Source organism: Nematostella vectensis, chromosome 9 (genome assembly GCF_932526225.1).
Source record: "Nematostella vectensis chromosome 9, jaNemVect1.1, whole genome shotgun sequence".
Lineage (NCBI taxonomy): Eukaryota > Metazoa > Cnidaria > Anthozoa > Actiniaria > Edwardsiidae > Nematostella > Nematostella vectensis.
This window is the reverse complement of record NC_064042.1, coordinates 6,990,860-7,016,463: the sequence shown is the minus strand read 5'-3', so window position 1 is coordinate 7,016,463 and position 25,604 is coordinate 6,990,860. Positions and strand designations below refer to the sequence as shown.

The 25,604-nt window shown below is 40.8% G+C and overlaps 4 protein-coding genes and 1 long non-coding RNA gene across 7 annotated transcripts in view; 1 reads left to right on the top strand and 4 right to left on the bottom strand.

The window, feature by feature from the left end:
• Positions 1-9,129, bottom strand: part of LOC116601884 — a 57,776-nt gene extending 48,647 nt beyond the window's left edge. For 2 of the 3 annotated variants that reach the window (XM_048732238.1, XM_048732241.1), the window contains exon 1: positions 9,000-9,129. The gene's annotated coding sequence lies outside the window, so the exon portion shown is untranslated. The remainder of the gene's footprint in view (positions 1-8,999) is intronic. The other variant, XM_048732242.1, reaches the window with a different exon arrangement.
• Positions 1,166-4,752, bottom strand: LOC5518138. Its single transcript, XM_032362708.2, has 2 exons — positions 3,231-4,752; positions 1,166-3,042 (listed from the first exon to the last, which is right to left on the bottom strand). Exons 1-2 carry the CDS (start codon positions 4,750-4,752, stop codon positions 1,382-1,384), a joined length of 3,183 nt encoding a protein of 1,060 aa, XP_032218599.2. The 3' UTR covers positions 1,166-1,381.
• On the top strand, positions 4,863-6,448 carry LOC116615064. Its single transcript, XM_048732252.1, has 2 exons — positions 4,863-5,133; positions 5,476-6,448. The coding sequence occupies exons 1-2, from the start codon at positions 4,863-4,865 to the stop codon at positions 6,369-6,371; spliced, it is 1,167 nt and encodes a 388-aa protein (XP_048588209.1). The 3' UTR covers positions 6,372-6,448.
• Positions 9,130-9,615: 486 nt separating the features above from the next.
• LOC116617865 lies at positions 9,616-11,209 on the bottom strand. The gene is made up of 2 exons (XR_007313657.1): positions 10,930-11,209; positions 9,616-10,002 (listed from the first exon to the last, which is right to left on the bottom strand). It is a non-coding gene; the product is annotated as an uncharacterized LOC116617865 (long non-coding RNA).
• A 1,155-nt stretch (positions 11,210-12,364) lies between these two features.
• Positions 12,365-19,041, bottom strand: LOC5518137 (neuropeptide SIFamide receptor). The gene is made up of 5 exons (XM_032362704.2): positions 18,778-19,041; positions 16,980-17,140; positions 16,256-16,502; positions 14,464-14,709; positions 12,365-13,916 (listed from the first exon to the last, which is right to left on the bottom strand). The coding sequence occupies exons 1-5, from the start codon at positions 18,865-18,867 to the stop codon at positions 13,470-13,472; spliced, it is 1,191 nt and encodes a 396-aa protein (XP_032218595.1). The 5' UTR covers positions 18,868-19,041; the 3' UTR covers positions 12,365-13,469.
• Between the last annotated feature and the right edge of the window lie 6,563 nt (positions 19,042-25,604).

Genomic DNA, 25,604 nt, shown 5'->3' with positions numbered 1-25,604 from the left:
ACCGACAACTTTATATGTACAGTACTAACCTTGGCTTCGCCCTCGCGATAACACTTCTTCTCGTGTTAAATAGAACATAACCACCAACGTGCAAACAAGATTCGAACAGAATTATTGTTTTAATTTGAAAAAAGGAATATCACGATAAGTTTTTGTTTTTGGGTATTTATATTTTGTTTTACCCGATAACGCTTTACCGGGTATTTATATTTTGTTTTACCCGATAACGCTTCATCGGGTATTTATATTTTGTTTTACCCGATAACCTGATAACGCTTCATCAGGTATTTATATTTTGTTTTACCCGATAACGCTTTACCGGGTATTTATATTTTGTTTTACCCGATAACGCTTCATCGGGTATTTATATTTTCTTTTACCCGATAACCTGATAACGCTTTATCGGGTATTTGAATTTTGTTTTACCCGATAACGCTTCATCGGGTATTTATATTTTCTTTTACCCGATAACGCTTCATCGGGTATTTATATTTTCCTTTACCCGATAACCTGATAACGCTTTACCGGGTATTTATATTTGAAATAACTTTTACCCGATGAAATGTTACCGGGTATTATGCTTTTAATCTACTCCAAATTCATCGGGTATTGATAACCTTTACCAGATACCTTTTATTTATACCTGGTGGCCCTAAAGTTCAATTGATCCAAACTACTTATACCTATAAAGCGCTGGTTTTATTTTACCTTTTTTTTCAAGACTAAACTAGTGTAGTCACTTTTTTTTACTTTATTTAACCATGTTTGAAGAAATGCCAGTACTGTTACTTCAATAATTTTGGAATTAGGGACCAGTCATTATTTATCTATGGGGGGGGCTGGGTAATTTTCCAGTCAAAGGTGAAACTTTTGTCAAAGCCCCCCCTTAATTGAAGAAAATTGCAGATAGCCCCCCCTCCGTATTATAATTTTAAAAGATGACCCCCCCCCAAAAAAAAATGGGGCACCTGAGACCTACCTAATAAAGAACGAAATCAGCAAATCTTGAATTTTGTGTAGTTTTTCGGCCACTTCTAGATGTAAGTACCTCTGCAGAGCCACCTTCCTCATCGCCATCGCAATCACTACTATCACTGTCACTGTCACTGCTGCTGTCACACAAAACGAGGTCTTCATCACTGTCACTTTCATTTTCACTATCTTCAGAACCAAATTGTTGATCAAAATCTGCTACAGGTTGATCATCAGGCACAGCTCTTCTATCCTGATTGTAGTAGTGAACGGTAATGCGCCTGATTTTGTCCTTTTTCTTCCCTGTCTTTGAAAGGTTATAATGGATCAAATACTTATCAAGTTCTGAAACGACAAGTGATGGCAGCTTGCCATTCTCAATAAGTTCCTGCCAGTTGTAATCAGAAACCTACTTCTTTTTTCGTTCTTGCCTTGCATCTTTGCGTTGCTTTTCCCGGATTTTGGAGATGGTTTCCAATGACGATAGATGTTCTAAATAGGATCTGACATATTTTTCGTCAACAATAAATGCCTGGGAAAATTTCTTGATTTCTTCATTGTCTTCGAGGGACAATTTCTTTTGCTCAAATAACTTCTTAATGTTAGCTCTTGGCTGCCAGTCATCTGGACCACGATCATTTCCCTTGCTGTCTGTGAGTGGAGTGCTATGAACATTCTTGTAATGGAACTCTGGAAGATCATCGGCGCTTGGAAATGGTCTTGGTATACGGGTCATTACTGGGCCGCTCCATGGATTTTTCAGACAATACTCACATGAAGTACCCAGTGTTTTCTTGCATGACTCCTTTAGAAATTCCGTATACAGTTCCCCTGTCTGCAGGTGTAGTTCAATGAACGTGAATATCTTATCAAAATAAGAAGCACCAGGCACAGTTGCTCGAAGAGACTTCGATTTACTTGTATATTGCGACAGATAGTTGTCATTAAAGAAGAACATATCATCTGGACTTTCCGATGCTATACCATTGATGAAATCTGATAACACGGGCGCACCGTCAATTCTTTCAGCAAGTTGGTGTGTGATTCTCCACGCATTCCGTTCCATCCTTTGGTCTTCGAGTGCATCAAATTCTTCGATGGTCAAATCAGCTATCTCCTCTTTCGTCATTCCATGAAAACGTTTGTAATGTTCCCATTTGATAGTGGCTCCATCAACAACAGCGTCACCAATTGCAGAGTTTGTGCGCTCCGCCTCATTCTGCCCACTATCACCCCTTGAACGGTGTACTCGGATACGGTAATCGCGGTTGTATAACCTGTCTAACTCTGCACTTCTAACCTTAACATCAACATTGTTAACTCCCACTCCTGGACCAGCGTCTGTGAACTCAGCCCAACGTGGTTTGACTTGCGGAAGCTTAAGTGAACCCAGGTGCTTTAGAATTTCATCAGCTTGTGATTTCATATCCATAAAACTGCCGATTTCTGGACAGTTATCCTTCCTAAGCGCCTCTACAATTATGGAGCAATGGTTAATCAGTGGTATCATGGAGCTTTGAATGTTCTTGATTAGTTCGCATTCTTGTTCACTCATCACATTCTTTGTTACCTCAACTGCATCAAAGCAGATATCAACTCTGTGTAGAAAATGTGTTAAACGTTTTAGCTCATATTCTTTGTGAGGGCATGGTTCCGATGCACTCATCTTCTTGAGATCTTCTTCCATAGTCATGTCGTCGAGTAAATATACATCTCCATACAACGAAGAACAAAACTGGCGAAAATTTGCAGAATACTTGACGAAGGCATCTTCTGGTTCAACTTCGTGCATATCTGGGTATACACACCTTAACCTATGAGTCTCATTAGCCCACATTGTTCCTGATGACGGCACGTATGACTTTGGGCGTACGATAACAATGTGATTATCATTAACGGTTATCAGCTTTTCAGATCCATCGTCCATAGTTATACTCTCTTTTTCCATTATTCTATGTGCAGCGGGAGTTTGATAAACTGCTTTCTCTGGCCAGTCGTACTTCGGCAACTGCCTTGCGCCTTCACCGCTAAGTGTTAGAATCTTGGTATTTCGAGTCTTTTCAAGTCCCTCTAGGAAGATACATTTAAAGGACTCATTAATTGAATTTTTTTCTTTTTCATTAGATTACTCAACCACTCAATTATTGATGCATAACTGGCAAATTATATGTATATATCTATGACTAAAAAGATTACGCCGGCAAGTATTGTGGCCCACCTACTATAGTAAACTATTTTCGTTTGTTATCAAAGTTTACCTGACGTTCCAGGTCGTATGTATGCCTTATCGTCCATAGATTTAATAAAGCTGAACTTCTGCTTCGACTTGTCAGAGGACAGGAATTGTTGGACATTTTTACAGTGACTTCGCTGATGATGAGTGTTTTCGTTATCACAATCTTCTGCTTTCGGTGGCTTTTTTGTGCAAAATAACCCTTTGCCAATATGCAATTTTGCTTGACGACTTCTGACGTTTTTTGGACGGGATCTGTTCCAAGGGGTTGTGGCAGACTTTATTAACTTCTTGCCTTTCTGGAGTAGCCTGTAATTAGCAATTGTCAGTAGATCTCCCTTCTTCACGCGTCTATTTATGAACATCACAGGATTATGCCTCCTGCCATGGTAAGTGGCTTTATCTTCAATAGCTTTGGCTATGAACTCTTCATCTGAAGAATCAAGTTGTTGATTAGGACCAGCACCCAGTTTTCGTTTTTTCATCCTGTGAGACTCTACCAGATTTTCTGCTGTGCGTTTTACTCTCTGTTGTATTTTCTGCTTCACATACTTGTCAGCTTCATCTGGGTTCTCAAGACATTTAATGTATTTTGCATTGTCATCAAGTTGCTCCTTTGCAATATCCAATTTATCCTTGACTTCACTTATCAGATGATCTTTCCAAACACCATTTTTCTTTTCAATGAGCGATGTATATCCATCTATTTGAGATTTCAGATGTTCTGTCTTATCTCGCAAACGTAACATAACACAGTCACCTGCAGCAACCTTAGCTCTTTCTATTTCCTCGGTAATAGCTTTTACATTTTGCATACTTTTCACCAAAGAATCAGGATGAATGCCAAGCTCTTCAATTTCCGTTCTTGACCGGTTTGCTGCAATTAAAAGTTTTGCACATTTTCTATCCCATTCCGAGTCCATCGAGTTCAAAATACACTTCAAGCTGTTTGTTTTTATCTCAAAACGAGCTCTGTATTCTTGCACATACTCATTCTCACTTGTAACCATGGTAAGAAGCTCAGCAACAAAATTTGGGACATCCAGCTCACTTGTCTTTAAAATTATGTACCGTCTGTTGTACTCAAGAAAGTTTACAATATGTACATGCAAACCATAATCAGGGTGCAGGAGAATGTCTCTAAAGTCTTTTTTCTCAACAGCATTTTCTTGGTGTCCACAATACAGTTCATATGCAGTGTCAAAGTCAATATATCCAATGTGCTTAGCATTGCCCACATCTGGCTTCAGTAGAAGGTGACTATGAATTTCAAGGAGACCTTTAAGTTTTTTCTCCTTTTTTATATGTCCCAGCCTTCTTGCTTCTTGATATTGATAGTTTAATAAAAAAGCCAAGCCATCGTGTTGACAGGCCTGCAATGAAGTTCTTAAATCTATGCTAGTTTCATTCACTGAGATGGACTTACTATTAAGGCGGATATCATGTTTGGTTACTTTTGGATTGGTTGTTGTGTCAGTTGAAGTAACTAGAGGAGAGTTTTCCACATTCTTTTCTGTAACAAGTGATGCATTCATTATACCATCCATGTTTGGACTGCTTTAGTTATTATATAACCTCAGTAAACAGTTTTATAGTGAGCCCGCGTTACAACGACGGAAGACATTAGTCTCCAGACCCCACTCGGCGCTTATTCAAGATGGTGGATGAAGCGATAAACAATGTGACTAAATGGCTCCATGATTGTGGATTATCGGAGTTTCAAAGCCTATTTGTAGACGAAGGATACGATGATCTTGATGTTGTTGCTACAATAACTGACCAAGAGTTGGAAGAAATAGGAATTTTGAAAAGAGGACACAGGAAAAAGATATTACTGAAGATTGAAGAACTCAAACTTTCAATGAGACAGAAAGCAATTAACAACAAACTCGATGCAGTCAAAACCAAAACACCTTTAGTTCAGTCAGGTATGTTTAAAGTTTTGATATTAAGATCTTTTTAAAATGAAGATATAAACAAGTTTTGTTGTTGCAAAAAATTCAAATTGCTTTAGTGCTATTGTGAACAAAAAGACTAGAATTTAGAATATTTTTACCTTACATAATATAATGTACACTGTACTCTGAAGTTCCCAATAATAGTTCATGCACTTTTATGTATTTTAAAGAAATTTTGATAGCCCATGGTTATTAATTTCCACTTATATATTAATCTGTTTATTTTCCTCTATCCCATATTCAAGACTTCAGAGTATTTTATTACTCACAGTCAAACTTATTGTCATTTTTGTTAATCCTCTTTTTCTCCAGTTCTCCCAGGTTCTTCAAAGCAACCCACAAGAGATCCATTGCCATACCAAAAGTCCAAATATTGGTATGAAAACCCTCAACACCCACGTACTAAGTATTTCAATGAAATCTTGCCAGAGATGTTTGAAGCTGCAAAGCCCCATATGAGTGACTGTGCATTTGAAGAGTACCTATTTAAAGAGAGAAGAAAGAGGTGGGAAGCAAAGACCGAGACAGAGAAAATAGAACAGAAACTCAATTATATTTTGAGTAATGATAACAATGCTTGCTTTGGTAAATACTTGGGCTCTCTGCCATGCATCAGTCCAGCTGATGTTTCAAATTGCGAGCGTGGAGTCAAAGAGCTATCATGTTTGGAAAAAGCACTTCTTGCACGAAAAAGTGAAACTGAAAATAGTTATGGTGAACTATTCATAGCCAGTGGACGACACTCTCATGCATGGGCAAAGGAACAGGAGAAGTATTATGAATCTCAGATTGGGCACTTAAAAGGTCTTATTGATACAATAACAAATGCCAAGTCTAAGCTTATCAGTATTGGAGTAACCTATAAGTCATTATCTTCCGTAAGCTTAAAGAAAAAGTCAAGTCTTGCAAAGAGAAAAAGAAAAGAAAATGCTTGCAAAGCCAAAAAAAGAAAAAGGAAAAGAGAAGACACTGCAATGCATAAACTGATTGTCAAGCTTACAGATGAGTTTACCTATACTCTCTGCTTCCCTGATGGATATAATGTAGCCTTACAAAGTCAACATGCTGTGTGCGAGGATGAGATTAACACTGAGGCCTTAGGACTGTTGAAGAGTTGTGACATCATGAAGTTAGACCTTCTATTCAATCAGGGCTTTTTTGCGCTCGATGCACTTGCAATAATAGGGCAGACCATTGCCGCACTTTAATAAGATGATGTTCACTCTTTTTGTTGAAAATGTTGTTGTTTTACAGAAAATTATTGATAAATGTCATGATATTCAAATGGTATTTTCATAAATTGTCAATTCTTTATCCTACATAACATCTCATCTAACTGGTTTTCAATATAACAACTCTTTGAAAAATCATGCTGATTAACAAGATGGCCCCCCCTGTTTATTGTACCTAAAATACAATGACCCCCCCTCTTTGCTAATTTAAAATGGCCTTGACCCCCCCTTTTTTTCTCCCAGCCCCCCCTATAGATAAATAATGACTGGTCCCTATACTTTAGAGAGTCTTCTGCCTATAGATATGATAGGAGCATTCAAGGAAACAGGAGAAATTCATGCAAAAGGTTATAAATCCTTAACACTTTATTTTATCATTTTGGTGCAACTAAAGACACTTGAAGTTTGCATAAAAAATTTTCAGATTAAGAATATGAACCTATTTTTATTTAATCTGATTTTATTTATACTATATAGATTTTAGATACTATAATATTTTAAATTTTTCATGTTTAAAAAAAAAGCTTAATAAATGAAAAGAACAGAAATGGCAAGAGTCAATGCCAAAAATTTTCTTCAAAGCAACTAAGAAATCGGATGGTTACGTCATTTTTGTTGCTGGCATACCCAATAACCCAAAATAACCGTCACCACTAGGGACGGTAATTTCAGTTAATGGAGCCGGAGCCAGGCTCAAAGGTCATTCATAAAATATATCATATGGGTACATGTATCATGCTACGATAGCACAGGTATTACTCAATATGTTTCACATAAGATACCTTACTATACACGCTCTTAATTTTTATTGGTTGCTATCTACCTATATAAAGCGCCACACCTAAAGTAAAGACATTCACTCTTTCGCTTAATAAGCTACGAGTACTGTAAAGAAACATTTGAAAATCGGTTAAATATGCCTAAACTTTCGCGTTTGTCTGAAGGAGATTGAGTTCTCTCCCCTCTCTACAGAGGTGCTTGGTCTGCGACTACAAGCCCTCAACCTGCACGGCAGCAACAAATAGATGGCCTCCAGCAAGCCACTCAAGGCAGTGAGGAGGCTTCACCGTCAGCCCCCGAGTAGCAAAAGGGGGCGCCAAGCGCCCACCAGTCGTCCGACTGGTCGGACCGGCTTTTTGGAAGCCCAGCTGTCTGTCATAGGGAAAACTGTGTCCTACGCTCTCGCAAGTTGGCGGCCAACACAACAGGGCCCCCCATCACCACCAGTAGTCGCAAGCGAAGGCACGGAAAGCCTCAGCACACCTGGCTCGGCATCTCCCTTGGGCCTCGATCGCCCACTGGGCGAGGCACTAGAGGGCAAGATTACTCGGGGTGAGTACATTGATTTTGCTCTCCTTCTCCCCGATAATGTTGCGCACGCCGGGCCCGAATTCCAACTCGGTTTCGCCGAGAACTCAGAGAGCATCAGGCTCTTGCGCAATAAACGACAGAGCATAGACTCCATCTATAAATGGGTCATCGCATACACGCGGTATGCGCTTACGGTCGTCACGGCATTTCCAAGACGGGACAGGGAGATGATCCAATACCAGGCGATCATTTCATCGACTGCGGCAAAATACTGGGATTTTGCGTGGCTAACATACGATGAGAACTTTCGGCGCTATGCCGCTCAGGATAGCTCCATACCCTGGGATTGTGTCAATCGTGAACACTGTGGATGGTAACATTCGCAGGGTTGGCTAAACCACACTGCACTTTGTGTTCCAACCCCTTCCATCGCTCCGAAGACTGCCCTTCCAGCCAACACCGCCTCCTCAACCAGTTACGAAACACTAATGTAACAGTTCACAGAGGAATAAGTTATAGCATAAGTAGCACAAGTTATATAATACCAGTGACAATCCCAGAAGCAGCAAAACCATTTTTTTTGCTTTTTTTTTTTACAAGTTAAAAAAAGTATGCTGTAGAGAATAGAAAACAAAATAAAAAAAAACCTTAACCAAAAAAGAAAATACAACCATATGAAAAAAGACAAGCATTTAACCATTTAGCGCATTTTACCAATCAAGCCATTAGACAATTATAAACCAATCCTAACTATCTAGATGGCCAAAAACAGAAGACAAAAAATAATTTACTCAAGATGCAAGACATTGCTGGGGCATACCAAGCAAGTTTTGCCTTGGAAAAGAGATGAGCTCCCCGAGACAGAGTCCATTAATGTCTGCAAGAGCCAATAAACTCCACGATTACAGCCTTGAGATGGAGCAAATCCATGCTGAGAAGCAGTGGCTCAAAAAAGAAAACGTTGTAAAACAGAAAGCAATCCTTATTGAGATGAGATGCGAGAAAAGTGCATGAGAATTGGCCAGCAGAACTAAATAGAACAAATGGGAGGCAATCCATGGAGCCAATCAAGGGAGACAGGAGGACAACGCCCTTGGACCTGCTCCTGAGAGCACAAGCTTCTGGAGATTACCTCCAAAGACCGGGCTTTCCAAACATTGAAGTGCCACAAGACAAGATGCCACCAGCTTTGCTGTATATATATATATATATATATCATAAACGTGATTTATATGATTTAATGGGGAAAATAATCCGCAGACCTGTAGACTCACAATCTCGATAAACACCCACCCACACTGCTGAACACTTTCTGAAACCCAGCTTTTCCGTATAAGCAACTGCCACTCCATCTGCAAAGCATGAGAAGCCACATGACATTGATAGCTCTTGCTGGCGCTTTAAAACCTGGTGGACTAAACCGGCAAGGAGAAACCATTTAGAAATCCATATCCCTCTATTTGTCATTATAAACTTCTCTTTTTTCTATTGTTATATTTTTTTAGTTAATCATCAATTACTTTTTATAGTACTCTATCTGTAAAAGACGCCACTGAAAATAATTTGTAACCTGAAGAAGGCCAGGTACTTGCCTGCCGAAATATTGTTTTTAAAAAACAAATCTGCGTTGTTGTCGACTTTTTATTTTAAATATTTTATTTATTTATATAACTTATCTGACTGTCGACGCAGACCACAAGGTCCTACGAACAGCAGCAGAGGTTCCCGGTGGTTTTCTTCCTACATTGCAAACTCAAAAAGACCCACGTGGAAGGACAAAACGTTAACTTGTTGACCTTTTCCATAAGTTTTAGCCCTACAAAGCAAAACATGGGTTCACAAGCTTGGTTTTCGAATAACATTGCAGTGTTTACAATAAAGACTTAGTAAAGATCGACTCACCTTTTTACTAGCTACCACGGGTCATTGCTATCCACTGGTACAACTTGGCACAAACTTGTCAGGCTGAAGCACGCTCCGTTTCCTTCCGTTGATGTGTTTGAATACTATATCTCTTACGTCCATTGACAACTTCGATCCTCTGTGAGCCTTGACTGCCTTACCTTTCTTGCTTAGAAGTGCAATGGTTTTGAGGAAAAGCCAAAATGGCTTGTAACACAACCAGTGACTGACATGTATTGCGTGACTTTCACGCCATAGTTAACCATTATGTTAATTTATGCATGTAGCTTTATACTTGTGTACAACTTGTACGACTCGCACGTATCATAATAAACCCTCCAGTTCACGAAAATCGTCATGGCTGTCAGTAGCGGGATCTTCTAGAAGTCACAGACTGGAAGGAGAAAGAAAAACGTGAGTTTATTCCAATTGTTCTTTGGTACAAGCCAGCGAAATGAGCGATTTGATCGGATTTGAAACTCCCAAAATAGACTGGACCACGAGCCCCGACATTGAATTGAAGTTCTTGTTTAATACATGGAATTTGAGCACAGAAGAGGCGAACAAATTGGCCGAATATTGGAAGCGTTTCGAAGAACACGTGAAACCACAATCCAACCACTTACTAAATCGATTTTACCTAAGATCCCTGAAACAACACAACAGGCCGCTAGAAGAATTCCTTACTGAGGCAAAACTACTTATCCAGAATAGTGGTTTTCCCACCGACTTACACGATGAGCTAATGCGAGATTCTGTTGTTTTTGGAGCCGACTCCGACGCGGTACGAAAGAAGTGCATCGCCGAAGGAAATTCCCTCTCCTTCAAGAGAGCCAGGGAAATTGCCCACACTGAGGAGGCGACACGGCTACAAATGAACGCCATGAGCAACCCCCAGAATCAGAGAGAGGTAAACTTCATCCAGAACAACAACAAAGCTAGAAAGCAACGAAAAGGTAAAACCCACCCAGTAAATAGATCCAACAAGAAGCCTGGTGATGAAAGGGGCGCATCCGCTCAGCACCACACACCAGATAAATGTGGAAGATGTGGAAATACACCACACAAAAAGGGCCAGAAATGCCCAGCTATTGATTCAGAGTGCTTTGCCTGCCACAAAACTGGACACTTCCAGCACATGTGCCCCGTGGTTTTCTTCCTACATTGCAAACTCAAAAAGACCCACGTGGGAGGACAAAACGTTAACTTGTCGACCTTTTCCATAAGTTTTAGCCCTACAAAGCAAAACATGGGTCCACAAGCTTGCTTTTCGAATAACAATGCAGTGTTTACAATAAAGACTTAGTAAAGATCGACTCACCTTTTTACTAGCTTCCACGAGTCATCGCTATCCACTGGTACAACTTGGCACAAACTTGTCAGGCTGAAGCACGCTCCGTTTCCTTCCGTTGATGTGTTTGAATATTATATCTCTTAAGTCCATTGACAACTTCTATCCTCTGTGAGCCTTGACTGCCTTACCTTTCTTGCTTAGAAGTGCAATGGTTTTGAGGAAAAGCCAAAATGGCTGAAACTGTCGCTCGCTCTCTCGCACATTTCAACAAGTCAAAACGACGCGCCAAACCATTACCTTTGCAGCAATGCGTAATGGGAAGGGAGTATCCCATGATGCCCATAGAGTAGAGGGGCACAGGGAGCTCACCTCTACGGTTTGAAAAAAGATGATTTTCTACTGTCTACCAGGATTGGAACAAACATTGACATATTTTTAGAGTGTTTATGATGCCCATAAAAAAGAAGGGCACAGGGAGCTTACCTCTACGTTTTGAAAAAAAAAATGATTTTCTACTGTCCGCGAGGATTGGAACAAACATTGACATATTTTTGGAGTATTTATTAAATTCCCAGAGACCGGCCCGTTATATGATCTCTATCATTGTAGTCTCTATCATGTAGTGCATTTCTCTTTATTCTATATATATATATATATGAAATGATATCAAAACAATAGTTCCCAAAACAAAGTATTTTATCTTCGCTAATTTGATATCCTACACAATAAGAGATAATGCTCTCGTGCGTTATAATATTAGGCCTGAATAATATCATCATATTGATCAACAAATTTGCAACGTTGACTTGTTTTAGGGATATAATAATGAATAAGGTGCATAAAGATTGTTTTTTTGGTACCGTTGTCACGCGTTCCCATACCTAATTTTAAATATAGCTGCAGTTATCGAGAAATATGTGTCATGGCACTCAATGGTTCATGGTTAACATATAAATGACTTAATCTTAGTCTCTAAAAACGTAGTGCATTTACAGGCACATAAAAATTAGTTATACATCTTTGCAAACCTTGTGATATGATTTGCTTTTACTTGTGCTTATTTGCTCTCCATGTGATACCAATGAAGCACGACGGAGTACGATGGGATTTTAGCCCGTCCTTATTTGGACTAGGTGTATGCCTACCCACCCACTCACAGCGAATATACCCTGGGTACCAAAGTCTCAAGCTACGTTCGTTTACTATCCCTTTTCATTTGACTGCGAGGACTCGTTCTCGACACTTCGCGGCTCGTGTTGTCGGAGTGAAGCCCGAGCCTCTGGTAACCAGGGTACAGCGAATATGGCTAATCGATGATTGCGCAGAGTTAAACCCTATTCATTTAGGGAGGATGGGTGAATACTGGCTAATGGATTATTGCGCGGAGTTAAACCCTATTCATATAGGAGGGAGGATCGGCGAATACTGGCTAATGGAGTATTCCCATCACCTGTGATAGACGTTGCCAGAACTCTGACTTTATTGGACAATACTTAACCCTATTTTGCAGGCCCGTACTCAGGGGGGGGGGGGGGAGAAGTTCCACTTTCGGTTCTTATTAGAAGTGCTATTTGTAGACAAAACTATAAAGCATATAAGCTAGATCACTCTGGTATGTAGCCAAATCAGACAATTAACGCCCCGTGGAGATACTACAAAGGCATAAAAATCACTTTTTGTTCTTTCGGGGGTGGTCAGATTTTTATCAGAGAATTCACCCCCACCTTCCCCCCCCCCAAGAAAATTCCTGCGTACGGGCCTCTTTTAAAGGCTACTTTGACAGGTGCACCAGTTAGAAAAACTGTTACATCACTGTATAACAGTTGCCTGTACTTCTTGACAATGTAATATTTAGCCACTTGACGCCCGTTGTCGTTATAAGGGTTGTTCCGGAGTCCAGTTCTTCATCCTCTTATAATAGGGGTTTGTACAGGTCGGTGAACTCTTGGCTAGAACGTCGACGTTCTTGGCGTAAGTACTAGTTTTTGTATACACCTATCTTATACACTCGAGAATCCATATGTCGTAACCCGCGGTGGTTCATGGGTAGCGTATAAATGGCTGAATCCTTGTATCTGAAAGCTACATTTGAATGTTCATAAGAATGTAAACAAGAATTCTACAGCCTTTTAAACCTGGATTTGTATTTTATTCACGCTTATTCGTTTATTTACTTGATACCCATGAACCACCGAAGGTTACGATACACAGATTCTCCGAGTGCAACCTTAATTGAAATAAATGTATGTCGGTTTTCTCTCGGCTAGAAAGTCGGGTCTTGTTATCGGAAGTACCGGTGTTTGCATATGTTGGTGAGCTCTCGGCTAGACAGCTCGGGCCTCTATATCGGCTGTACCCACAACAGAACGGCCTTAATTATTGGTTGCGCTGCGTTGTGTGAAAACTGATGAAGACTCGAAGGCTGTTTGGAAAGCTCTTCGGCGAAAATGTCAGGCCTTCATCGGTGGATCCCCGAGAACAGACGACAACGCGTCTGCGACTGCATTGGGAAAATCCCTGTCAGAATTGCACTGCCCGAGCAAGTAAACGAAGACATAAAAAGGCTTTCAACAAGTCCGACTTTTTTCGGAAAAAGCCCCGACAGGATTGCGCGGCTCGACCGCTGGCAAGGACACTACCGACGCTGTCGCGGGCGCAGTGTGCATCGCTGGTGATACATTAGTCATCGTACGGGAGCCACAGGGATCCCGCCACAGTGCTTTGAGCGCGCGATTAAATCGATTGCAACGGGCCATATAGATGAAGGGGTTACACGCACTGGACACGTACTGCGAGTAGTTTGCGAAAAGGCCAAACCACTTGAGGAAGTCGCTACTAACGAGGCTGCTGGCTTTCTCGGCGAGGACGCCATAGACGATCAAAGGGACGCAGGACAGCACGTACGCCAAGACGGTAAGACCCACCGTGACTGCCGCGTGAACCTCCGTTTGACGACGGCTTTTCTGCAGTTTCAGGCGTTGCTGTTCAGGCAAGGAAAGCTCTCCATCGTATTTCTGAAGAAAAAATTATCCGTATGACTTTTGGAACTTATTTGTTGCATTTGCTAATTATTAGCGACTTTTTATGTTATGGGCTGCGAAGCCATATTCTTCTTCGTTATTTCATTTTCTTAAAATAAAGTTGTTAAAGGTACTCTTTGCACTCCCACTAAACTCCCTGCTTTCTCCCCCGTCTCTTTGGGGAATGTAAATCCATTGGCTTCCATAAAAGCTGTAATGTTAGGGGACTTAAAAAAGAACTGCTGGTCCGTGCGTATTTCACAGTCACAATGCTTAATAAACAAACCCTCTTATACTCCTGACTGTTAAGTGAACATCTAAAGGTCAGGGGCGGATCTAGCTTTTTTTAAATGGGGGGTTTGGCTCAGAGACAAATGCGTAATTTTGTTTGTTACATATGGCTTTCTGGCAGCCCAAAGGGGGGGTTAAGCCGCCTAAACCCTCCCCCTAGAATCGCTACTGAAGGTATTTGATGATGTCTTTTTTTGCTATACAAAAACTACAAATACGATATCCCCCCTGCTGTTAAACTTGCACTGACCTTGGTCTGGTCCTTGAGGCTTTTCCAGGTCAACATCCCCAATAGAATGTATAGGGCGGCAAACGCACAGCGTATGAAGGTGACATAGTCACCGACCATGTAGTAATATATCATACGATAGATGAACGTAGGGGCGTCGCCAAGGTTGACTTTGTACAGATTGAGAAGCCAGGGAGTTATAAGCGCAATGGTGACAAGCCACATGCCTAATATGGTCAGGCACACTTTCTTCGTCGTCATCCAAAACTAAAATGAGAGAAAAGGCAATGAGAAAAAAAAAATAGTCGCGGGTTAGTCTATTTTTTAAGGTACATAAAAAAAAGTCGTTATTCTATATTGGTATGTTTATAGTCATTTTGGTAAAGTTGACCCCTACTCCTTGCCTTTAAGTGCAACATACCTCGTACCAACGCAATCCCCATCATATGACTAGACTTACCCTGTAATCCCCATCGTATGACGTACCTTGTAACGCAATCCCCATCATATGACTAGACTTACCCTGTAATCCCCATCGTATGACGTACCTTGTAACGCAATCCTCATCATATGACTAGACTTACCCTGTAATCCCCATCGTATGACGTACCTTGTAACGCAATCCCCATCATATGACTAGACTTACCCTGTAATCCCCATCGTATGACGTACCTTGTAATGCAATACCCATCGTATGACGTACCTTGTAATGCAATACCCATCGTATGACGTATCTTGAAACGCAATCCTCATCGTATGACGTACCTTGTAACGCAATCCTCATCATATGACTAGACTTACCCTGTAATCCCAATCGAATGACGTACCTTGTAATGCAATACCCATCGTATGACGTACCTTGTAACGCAATCCCCATCATATGACTAGACTTACCCTGTAATCCCCATCGTATGACGTACCTTGTAACGCAATCCCCATCATATGACTAGACTTACCCTGTAATCCCCATCGTATGACGTACCTTGTAACGCAATCCTCATCATATGACTAGACTTACCCTGTAATCCCCATCGTATGACGTACCTTGTAACGCAATCCCCATCATATGACTAGACTTACCCTGTAATCCCCATCGTATGACGTACCTTGTAATGCAATACCCATCGTATGACGTACCTTGTAATGCAATACCCATCGTATGACGTATCTTGAAACGCAATCCTCATCGTATGACGTACCTTGTAACGCAATCCTCATCATATGACTAGACTTACCCTGTAATCCCAATCGAATGACGTACCTTGTAATGCAATACCCATCGTATGACGTACCTTGTAACGCAATCCTCATCATATGACTAGACTTACCCTGTAATCCCCATCGTATGACGTACCTTGTAACGCAATCCCCATCATATGACTAGACTTACCATGTAATCCCCATCGTATGACGTATCTTGTAATGCAATAGCCATCGTATGACGTACCTTGTAATGCAATACCCATCGTATGACGTACCTTGTAACGCGATCCTCATCGTATGACGTACCTTGTAACGCAATCCTCATCATATGACTAGACTTACCCTGTAATCCCCATCGTATGACGTACCCTGTAATGCAATACCCATCGTATGACGTACCTTGTAACGCAATCCTCATCATATGACTAGACTTACCCTCTAATCCCCATCGTATGACGTACCTTGTAACGCAATCCCCATCGTATGACGCCTTACTTGCAACGCAGTCTACATCGTATGACGTACCTTGTGATGTAATCCTCATCATATGACGTACCTTGTAACGCAATCCCCATCGTATCAAATACCTTGTAACGCAACCCTGACGTACCTTGTAACGCAATCCCCATCGTATGACTAAAAGGCGATCCAGCATCATCATGCCCATGCCGAGGAGGTTGAGGAACACGAAGGCGGTCTGTGCGGACGCGACACAGGCGGAAGTGAGCCTGCCCTTGACAACGTGATGCAACTCCATGATACCGACCAGAGCATTCACTGGGAGGTTGACGAGTACGTTGAGCATGTCGACACACGCGAGGTTTGCTATCAGGATGTTTGGGACAGTGCGTAGGCACCTTTGGTACAAAGAAGGAAGCTTAATCAGATATTATGCACTCGCTACGTAGTACTAGTATAAAATAACAGTGTGTTTGAGCCGTTTACAGGCACTAAGGCCAAAAAAATAGCTCAATTAGAGTTTGCACTCGCCAAAAAGTATTACAGTTAAACTAGCTCCTTAGTAGACGGACGCTTACTTCCGGAGGGCAATGTTTTTACATCCTGCTTATGAGAAAACTACAAGCCAATATCACAGGGTTGTTGCAGGGGGGAGAGGTCGGGGCTGCTTGTGCCCCCTCCCACAAGGATATTCAACAATGAAACATCAGGAAATAACCAGTGGGGGCGTGACCTCCCCTGCCAAACCCCTCCCCCCTTTTATAGGAAGTACTCGGAACCACTACTGAAGTGCTTGAGAATCAGTATTTTTCTGTCAATGCCGAGTAGTTGATATTGAGACATAATGGGAGTGTCAGTGATAAATAAAAGCGTACCTGAATCGTTTGAGAAGCAGTAGAATGCTGCCATTGCCGAGTAGTGTGGTGACAATAAGGGTAACATTCAGACTCATCTTGATGGCCACGTCACTCACCAAAGGTTGCCCACCAGCCATGTTAGCACTGAACATACTCAGGTTGGAAAGATCCATCTTTGCCTGATGATGAAGAAAAAATGATGTAACGATCGCATCCTCAATTTTACAACAACTATCCCTCATCATAGTTGATGACTCTATACAAATTAGCCTAATACACGATTAATATACACAACCCGTGTTTGTACGAAAGAACGTTTTTGTGTTTACCCGCTGAAAATCTCTGTAAATCGACATCGTCCCGATATCCCGCAACGCAGGCAGGATGTGTGTGTGTGTTTTTTTTTTTTTTTTTGGGGGGGGGGGGGGGGTGGGGTGGGGGGAGTCTTATTGCCAAGTTTAGGTGGAAACAAAACAAATACTCTTCACAGGGAGAATGGCAATAAGTGTTTTCTTACAGCTGAAACAACAACCTGAGAGTATATTGTTTTAATTTGTTGAGAGATAATTTTGTTTTGAAAACAACATCGGTGTATCTACCAAATTTTTCATTGCCTTGTTATGAAAATAGCTAACTCCAATCACAACAAAAACATGTTTTTTTTTTTAAATTGAACCTTCAGGCGTCATTGGTATTAGCAATAATATTATTATTTTCGTTCGACCTTATTATGTAATATTTTTATTATTTTTTTGGCGTTGAATTACTTGTACGAGTATAATTCATATTCTTTCACATCTTGTGTGTGATTTTGTAATAAAGCATTCATGGGTGCATCATCTCATGTAATAAACAGCTGTAACAATTCACCCATTCGATTTCGATATGAACAGTCGAGGATAAGTTTCATACCCCATCCGTGTATCATTTTTTATGGGTATTTGTTTTCACATCTTTACAGAGGAAATAAGAGACCCCAGGGGCGTTATCGGATAGCTGGTTACCCGTGCTCAACGTTTTTATTCTAGTTACAGGGTGGTATGAATCACGCTTCACGAACCCGAAAAATACCGTTAACGCGTTTAACGGACCGAAAATTGGCCTTTTCACATTTCACGTTTTCAAAAACCATAATACCGCGTCGAAAACTCGCAAATACCGTAAATATCACGTCCAAATATCGCCAATACAGTAGTTCCGCGTCCAAAATCAAAAAAGTTTTACTGCATACGACAATACACATCTATCTATTTTGGAAAGAACACATGATTCTCCGTTCAACACACCCAAAAACTTGAGCTAAATTTTGATTCACGGAGACTTGAAACTTCTAAATCACGTTTCACGCGGAGAGTTAAATCACGTTTCACGGACGTTGAAATGGTCGATTTCACGTTTTCCGACAGTGAAAAATGGCCAAATCTCGTTTCACGAAAAAACCCTTTACTACCCTGTAGTTAATTTAGTTAATTTCTCTTATCTGTATTAAACCCATGATAATAAGCAGTCGCGTAGATTTAAAACCGGTACTAGACATTTTGGACATTTGCACAGGACTTAAATAAGAGTATAGAAGGGTATTTTCTTCTATTCATGCTTATTAATATTATTAAAAAAAAAACCTGGATATGCTTAGAAAAAAGTTGTCAATCATCCACTAAGGGTCAAATGCAATCAAACATATATTTTAAAAAATAAGATAGAAAAAGAAATTCGATAAGTTAATGAGCATCCTGATAATTTGCAGTTTTCAGCGAATCACGTTTGATAACTATGTGCTATTTTAATACTAGCATCAACCTCGGGTTGCTCTCACCTTAATATAAGTACTTTCTCGAAAAGAAGTTCCAGTCGTCAGTAAAGCTCGCTTGGGAGAAATTTTAATTGATGTGTATATTGCAAACATTTTAAAGTAAAACGAAACAAAAGAACAGGATGACGTCACAAGGGCTCAATGAGGATTGGAGAAAAGAGTGGTGTTGTTGGTTAGGCTGTTCACGTTTTAAAACAGGGCTCTTACCAGGCCCGTAGACAGTATTTAGAACGGGGGGTGGGGGTTCCTTTATCCATTTAGCGGACTCTTAGGAGCTCGTCCTAGCTTGCAGTGGTACTAAATTTTCCTTCATCAGGGCGGACCATCAAGAATTGCATAGTTATACGAAATCGCTAGTGTTAAGTAGCTTGTTTACGGTTCCAAATTAAAGCGGGGGCGAGTGTATGGGTTGCGTCCCCAACGGAAGCAAAAGGACCTATACGATCGACATAAAACAGAATTAGAATAAAAAGTTAGCTAGCAACGAAGCTAAACAAATCTAGAGAACTGACTGGATTAAAATTTTCAATTCTATTTATCGATGGGGTGGTAACAGTGATTTGAAGCTTTTTAACAAGTGCACATACGTTGTCGTTTCCAGTGCACTGGCCGAATAACTGCATATTCTATCCTTTTTTTAATTCGGCTCAGTATTTAGCAAAGTGTATGATGTGTCAAGGGAAGAGAAAAATGTTTGGTTACTAATTTCAGCTTAGTTTCTAATTTCTTCCTTTGATGAAGACATTTGGAAGAAAGTTTTTGTGAGCCACTTACCTTGTTCGAATGATATACTTATAGCCTTTCCGTGCGAGGGCCAACTCGTCGGCGAAAAATGCTGCAAACTGGCCGAGACTCGGGTTGTGAAGACATAAAATGACTTACTAAAAGAAACACAGCTCTCGCCCAATAAGAGCACATTGAATTCTGTTGAAGGGGCGACAACTAAATGGACAGGTGGGGCCCTATTTCATTTTGATTGAAAAATTATCATATGTTTTTTTATGGTTTTAGTAATATGTATATGCAACATCAAACCGAACCAAATTATATCTTTCGCGCTGGCAACGTTTCGCAATATTAGTTTGGGCTAAATCCCCATCTTACTGGTTTCTTGTGCGCTTTGCGTGCGATGTGTGGTTGGGTTTCTACACTGAACGAAGTGCTTTTGAAAACTGCGTCTATTCAGTTAACGAAGTAATTATGTTCAAGCACCACAATGCTCGACTCTTATTATTGTACATTATTTCAAAAGCTCTTGGTGCAGTTTTGTTGTGTTCACACACAAATAATCGCCAAAATGGGCGTCTTTCCCGCCCGTCATAACCATATCAATATTTGGGTGACCTTAAAACCTGCTCGGTCAATCTCTTGGAGGCCTGGGTCTAAGGACTTTATAGGATTAGTAAGAAAAGATTTGACCAAGCGAGCAAGTTTTGCTTAATAATTTTTGCCTCGAGTCTCAAATTGACAGGAATCAGTATTTTTCACCATGTTTTCTAGAGATCGGGGAGCGGGAGAACTTTAGCTCTTCTAAATATGGGCATCTATGCCCATATAAGGCAATCCATACGAAGGACACTATCCGTGGGGAATATGTTTGATATGCGTAACTTGTGATCATACAACATTTCTAAAAAAACGTCCCTAGCATTGATCAGGAAGTGTGACTCCAAAAGAATATACCTTTAAACCTTCTCTGTAGTATAAATGATCGGAGTTTTAAAATTCTAGCTTCCGGACTATTAATTCGTCTTTTCATGTGTCTTGTTTTTCTCCTCTTTGTTTTCAAAATCGTCGTTACCGTTAATATGAAAGGTCTTGGCCAAACAAAAAGGAGGATTTAGGTCCTATTGCAGCTGCGGAAAAACCCACGAACATAATGAGTTGTGAAAACGGCTCAAAAGAGCTAAGAAAAACTCTTAAAGGGGACATTTTCGTTTTCGTTCCTGTCTCCTCGACCCCCCCCCCCCACCCCCCCCCGATGTTGATGCAGACTGCAGACTTTGTGTTGTATTTCTTTGTCGATTATTCAAAAAAGGACACACTGATTACGTAACGACAAGAATTTTTGGCATATCAAGAAAATAAAAGAAAAAATTGTCGTTTTTGCCAAACGCCGTCACTTCCATAAGGAAACTAATATTTTCCTTATTTGGAAAAACTGCATGATTCTTGTCATTTTTAATGTTGCCGTATCGCAGGTGCTTCGTAAACTTTATGAATTGTAATCAGAAAAGAAAAACCTTATAGTTTGCTAAGGGTTGAAGTTGGTCTGCGTAGGCTCGGTGGAATTAGGTAAATAAATCAACACAAGGTTGAAATGGTATGTTTTATTCCTTTGGGAAAACAGAGAAGTTTCGCTGATATTTCAAGCGCTACGTTCCAACCAACGTAATTTCAAGCCAGACTCTAAACACTTAAACCTCCACGGCCATTCTGTAGCCCATTTACCTAGGTGCGATGTTTCTTTATGCAACGGTTCACTCGCACTCACGCATTGAGAAAGAGAAGCGAATAATTTTCCTATATGTTGCAGAGCCCCTAGGAATTAACTGAAAATTGTCCTTTGCTTAGATTATTACGATTCTCTTAGCGCGCCCCGTTTTACTTGCCTAAAATCCCTCTACGACATCGACTCTCTGTCGATCGCAGACATCGCAGGCAGCGCGTGTTTTTGTTCCTCTCCCTCCATGTTTAGGGGGACCAGGGAGACGCGTGTTTTTGTTCCTCTCCCTCCATGTTTAGGGGGACCAGGGAGACGCGTGTTTTTGTTCCTCTCCCTTCATGTTTAGGGGGACCAGGGAGACGCGTGTTTTTGTTCCTCCCCCTTCATGTTTAGGGGGACCAGGGGGACGCGTGTTTTTGTTCCTCCCCTTTCATGTTTAGGGGGATTAGGGGGACGCGTGTTTTTGTTCCTCTCCCTTCATGTTTAGGGGGACCAGGGGGACGCGTGTTTTTGTTCCTCTCCCTCCATGTTTAGGGGGACCAGGGGGGACACATGTTTCTGCCCCACTCCCTCCCTGTGTAAGGGATCCTTTATCAGACGACGCGGAGGAGCTGGGTGGGTAATGCAACTCTGAGCCACCTTTAAGCTCAGAATGAATTTGACGAGTCCTCTGGACACTGCCTTCGCCTCGGTCATCTGTCCACTCTATACGTCTAAAGATACATAAAAACACAATACATAATACACAATACATAAAAACACAATGCGAACGCATACATGGCAACTCAGTGCGTTGATTGGTTCGGTTGTTAGCCGAATCGGTCGTAAGTTTGACTAAATCACGCAGTCAACACAAACATTTTTCATGTTTAAGGGTGAAAAATGAATCACGTTCTGTTGGTGGTTAAACAATACAAATCGGGCCGTGCTTTGGCATTTCCTAGTCAAGCTGTAACACGTGGCTACACAAACCCTGGTGCTAGGACGGTAACGCGTAAGTATTGAATTAGAGTTATTTAGCATTCTAAACGTTCCCACGGCATCCACAGACCGCCATTTACACGTTACCCATGAACCACTGTGGGTTACGATACATTGATTTGCGAGTGCAACCTTAATTGAAATAAGTGTATATATAAATGTTGTATAAAACACCAAATTTTAGCCTAAAATGATCTTACTTTCCAGGTTCTTGTATGTGGGGAACTACTGTATTGGGAGTGCATGATTTGTATGTGAAGAATCCCTCGTTTATAACTCATTTTGAGTTTAACAACAGGCCCCACCAATGTAACTCTGAACGCCCCAATTATTATTTCAAACCTTGTGTATTTCTCATGGGTATCGTTCTCCGTGGCGTTAATGACGACATATACCTCTGGAGTTTCCCAAGGCTTCGTCCCAAGACAGGAATGGCAAAGGTACGTCTTTCGGTCGATGTCTATCGAACGTTCAAACATCGTCAATAACTATCGGTAAGGGGGCACGGATGAAAAAAAAACATACAAGATTATAGAACAAATGTTTGATATTTTACGGAAGTAATGGTAAATAGGACCATTTTTTTTTGTGATATGGAAAAGTGCTAGTAGTATACTTAGAGGGTTTCGAATATATCTCTAATACGGAGGGTGGGAATTCCAGGAAGTGGGAACTGGGAGGGTCCATCATACCGTATTCCCAAGTCTTAAAAATAAGAACGCTCCAGCCTCAACTAAAAATCAGACGTTATTATAAAAAGAGTGTATTTATACACAGTAAACATATATTTATTAGGTACAAAACTATACAAAATGTAAAAGATGTATATTAATTTCGTTGAACGTCTCCACATCTAGGAATGTGTTCTCGAATCAAGGTCTCTCTATACCAGACTCGTACCCAGTCGTTATTTGGTGTTGCGGGGGCATCCACAGGAACCCTGAAGCGGAGACGGATAAAAAAAAGCGAATTCCGACCCCGAAAACCGCATCCTGACCGTCATGCAGCGTGCGCTTTCAACCTCTCCAAAATGCATCGCGCGGCGTCTGAGTACGAGCCTGTCGTCTCTATATATTGACGATAGACTAGTGCGCTCACGATGAGAGAAAATAGAAAATCTTTATTATCCAAAGTAAATTGGACTCGCGGATCAAACTTTTATACAGAAGGTGTTTTTGTGAATGCACTGAACTATGACCAATGTCTAAGGACACACGAATTCAAGCAAATAATTATCTGTACACTATTATATTTATGCTCTAATTCATGAACTAAGTTAGGATTGATACATATAAACGAGCTTTAAAGTTGTAAAATTGAGCTTTAAGGGAAGAAAAAAAAATATCACAAAACGGGACATTGCTTCCTAACTAAGTGTATTGCACAAATTAAAGCATGGATATATAACTAATAGATAACTATTTTCTTGAACGTGTTATGTCCTTAGAAATCCTTCATTGACGCGGGTGGTACGCCTGTGCTATACTAATCACAATCACTGGCCACCAAACCGCTACTCAAACTAAACACTCAACGAAACGGATTCTTTTTGAGTATACACAAACATTTGGATGAATACCATGACACTTTTGCATCAGTTTATGCATCAGAACTCTGCAAACGATGATAATGTTAGATTTACGTTGATTTAATGGTCAATGCCTTACGAGAAATTAACTTGAAACCATTTTTGTCTTAACCATTAAACTTTCTCAAACTTGAATAAATACGAGAAAGCCCAGGTGACGCAGCGGGCAGAACAGTTTATTTTGGTTCTGGTTCATAATATTGTATGTGTCAAGTTTGTTAGATTGTCCCCTCTTTAAGATAAACAGGCCTTAGCACACATATTAAGATATTGGACAAACTTACAAGTCTTAATGAAAAGCAAAAACAAGCGAAAATGATATCAAAATACCTCGTCTCCATCCGCGACAGAATCGGGTACAATCGGAGCAGTAAGAGCTTGGGGAACAGGCGCATTGGCGGATCTAAATGGTGCATAAAGGGATAACACCTATTAGCCAATCGATCAGATTCGCCTTTTTATCCGAGGAGATTGTTCGCTTCACTTCCCCTGACCTCACAAGGAAGCATATTCCGCCATACTTGAATTTCTACGACCAATCAGAGAGAGATATGAATAGTGTGCATAAAAATGCCGACCCCATGCTGGTTGATCGACGTATAAATGTGGTTATAAGCAATTTAGGCGAAATTAATAACCCCAATCTAGGGGAAGCGATGGGTAAATCCGAGACCCGCGTTTCAGAATCCGAGCCCGAGTTTGTCAAATTTCGGAACCAGAGCCCGAGCTTGTTTTCAGATAACTTGCTCGAGGTATGTCACAAACATCAGTTGAAAAAAAAAGTAGAGTTACTACAATCATCAGCGGCGTAGCCAGGATTTTTACCAGGATGGGGCCCAAATGGGACTTTTAAGGGATTTTCTCCTGTATTTTAGATGATGTCTCATACATTTACTGTATTTTGGCTGCTAAAGGGGGGGCCCTAGGGGGGCCCTAGGCCACCCCCCTGGCTACGCTCCTGATCATGCTACAGTAGCTAAAGTTTCTGTTTAGAGCGGAAAGGCTCAAGACTCGAAAAAGAAGGGGAAACCCGTAGGGTGGTAACAACATAAAACAGATCGCGTTGAACAAAATCAGGGACTCTGAGATCGAGTTTTTAAAAAAATCCAAGACGTAGTAGAAATTAACGAGTATCCAATACCCCTAAAATAAAAAAAACCGAGACTTCGAACTCGCGTAAAAAAACGCCGAGATTCCGAGACTGTTTGCGAGATTTTCGAAATTTTGAGGTACCAATCGCTACCCCTCAACCTGCACAATCAAAGGAATCTTTCCTGTAGCAACAACGTTGAAAAGTTTCATTTTGCCCACCTAGAGCCAATTGCTTTGCAATTCCAATGTTTCTCTTTGACCATTGTTTCTTATTTTGCAATAAATAAATAATCAAACCATTTGGCTCGTGACCGGGCTAACTAGTAGACAGCTAAATCCGTACGAAATCAGTGTGAGAAATGCTTTAGCGGTTGAGAATTTGGCCTTGTGGGCCTCGAAAAACCAACTTTTGTGCGTAATGTATTTTAATTTTTTTGCATCCAGTTAGCATATCCAGCATGTGCATAAGCTTGTGTGAGTATTGTTAACAAAAATAAACAATGACAAGCACAAAAAGCTCATAAAGCCAAATATTTGGGGACATAGTCGTCCCCTACTGGTCATTTTCTTAGAATTTTCAAAATAATGGGTTTTGGTTAAAAATGGGGGCATGTATCCCCAGGGCCCCAAGCCCCTGCAATGATTCCCTAAGAAGGGAAGAAATAACAATTGTGGCAAAAAACCCATTCTCACATAGGAATCGAATTACATTTGTCTTTAGTA

Excerpts from the sequence above, each read along its gene's own strand:
- LOC5518137 (XM_032362704.2), bottom strand. The coding sequence starts at position 18,867 with ATGTTTGCAATATACACATCAATTAAAATTTCTCCCAAGCGAGCTTTA. Across the intron at positions 16,503-16,979 it reads CTGCTTCTCAAACGATTCAG|GTGCCTACGCACTGTCCCAA; the intron begins GTACGCTTTTAT and ends TTTGTACCAAAG. Across the intron at positions 14,710-16,255 it reads GATGGGGATTGCGTTACAAG|TTTTGGATGACGACGAAGAA; the intron begins GTACGTCAGGGT and ends CTCTCATTTTAG.
- LOC116615064 (XM_048732252.1), top strand. The coding sequence starts at position 4,863 with ATGGTGGATGAAGCGATAAACAATGTGACTAAATGGCTCCATGATTGT. Across the intron at positions 5,134-5,475 it reads AACACCTTTAGTTCAGTCAG|TTCTCCCAGGTTCTTCAAAG; the intron begins GTATGTTTAAAG and ends CTTTTTCTCCAG.
- LOC5518138 (XM_032362708.2), bottom strand. The coding sequence starts at position 4,752 with ATGGATGGTATAATGAATGCATCACTTGTTACAGAAAAGAATGTGGAA. Across the intron at positions 3,043-3,230 it reads CATACGACCTGGAACGTCAG|AGGGACTTGAAAAGACTCGA; the intron begins GTAAACTTTGAT and ends GTATCTTCCTAG.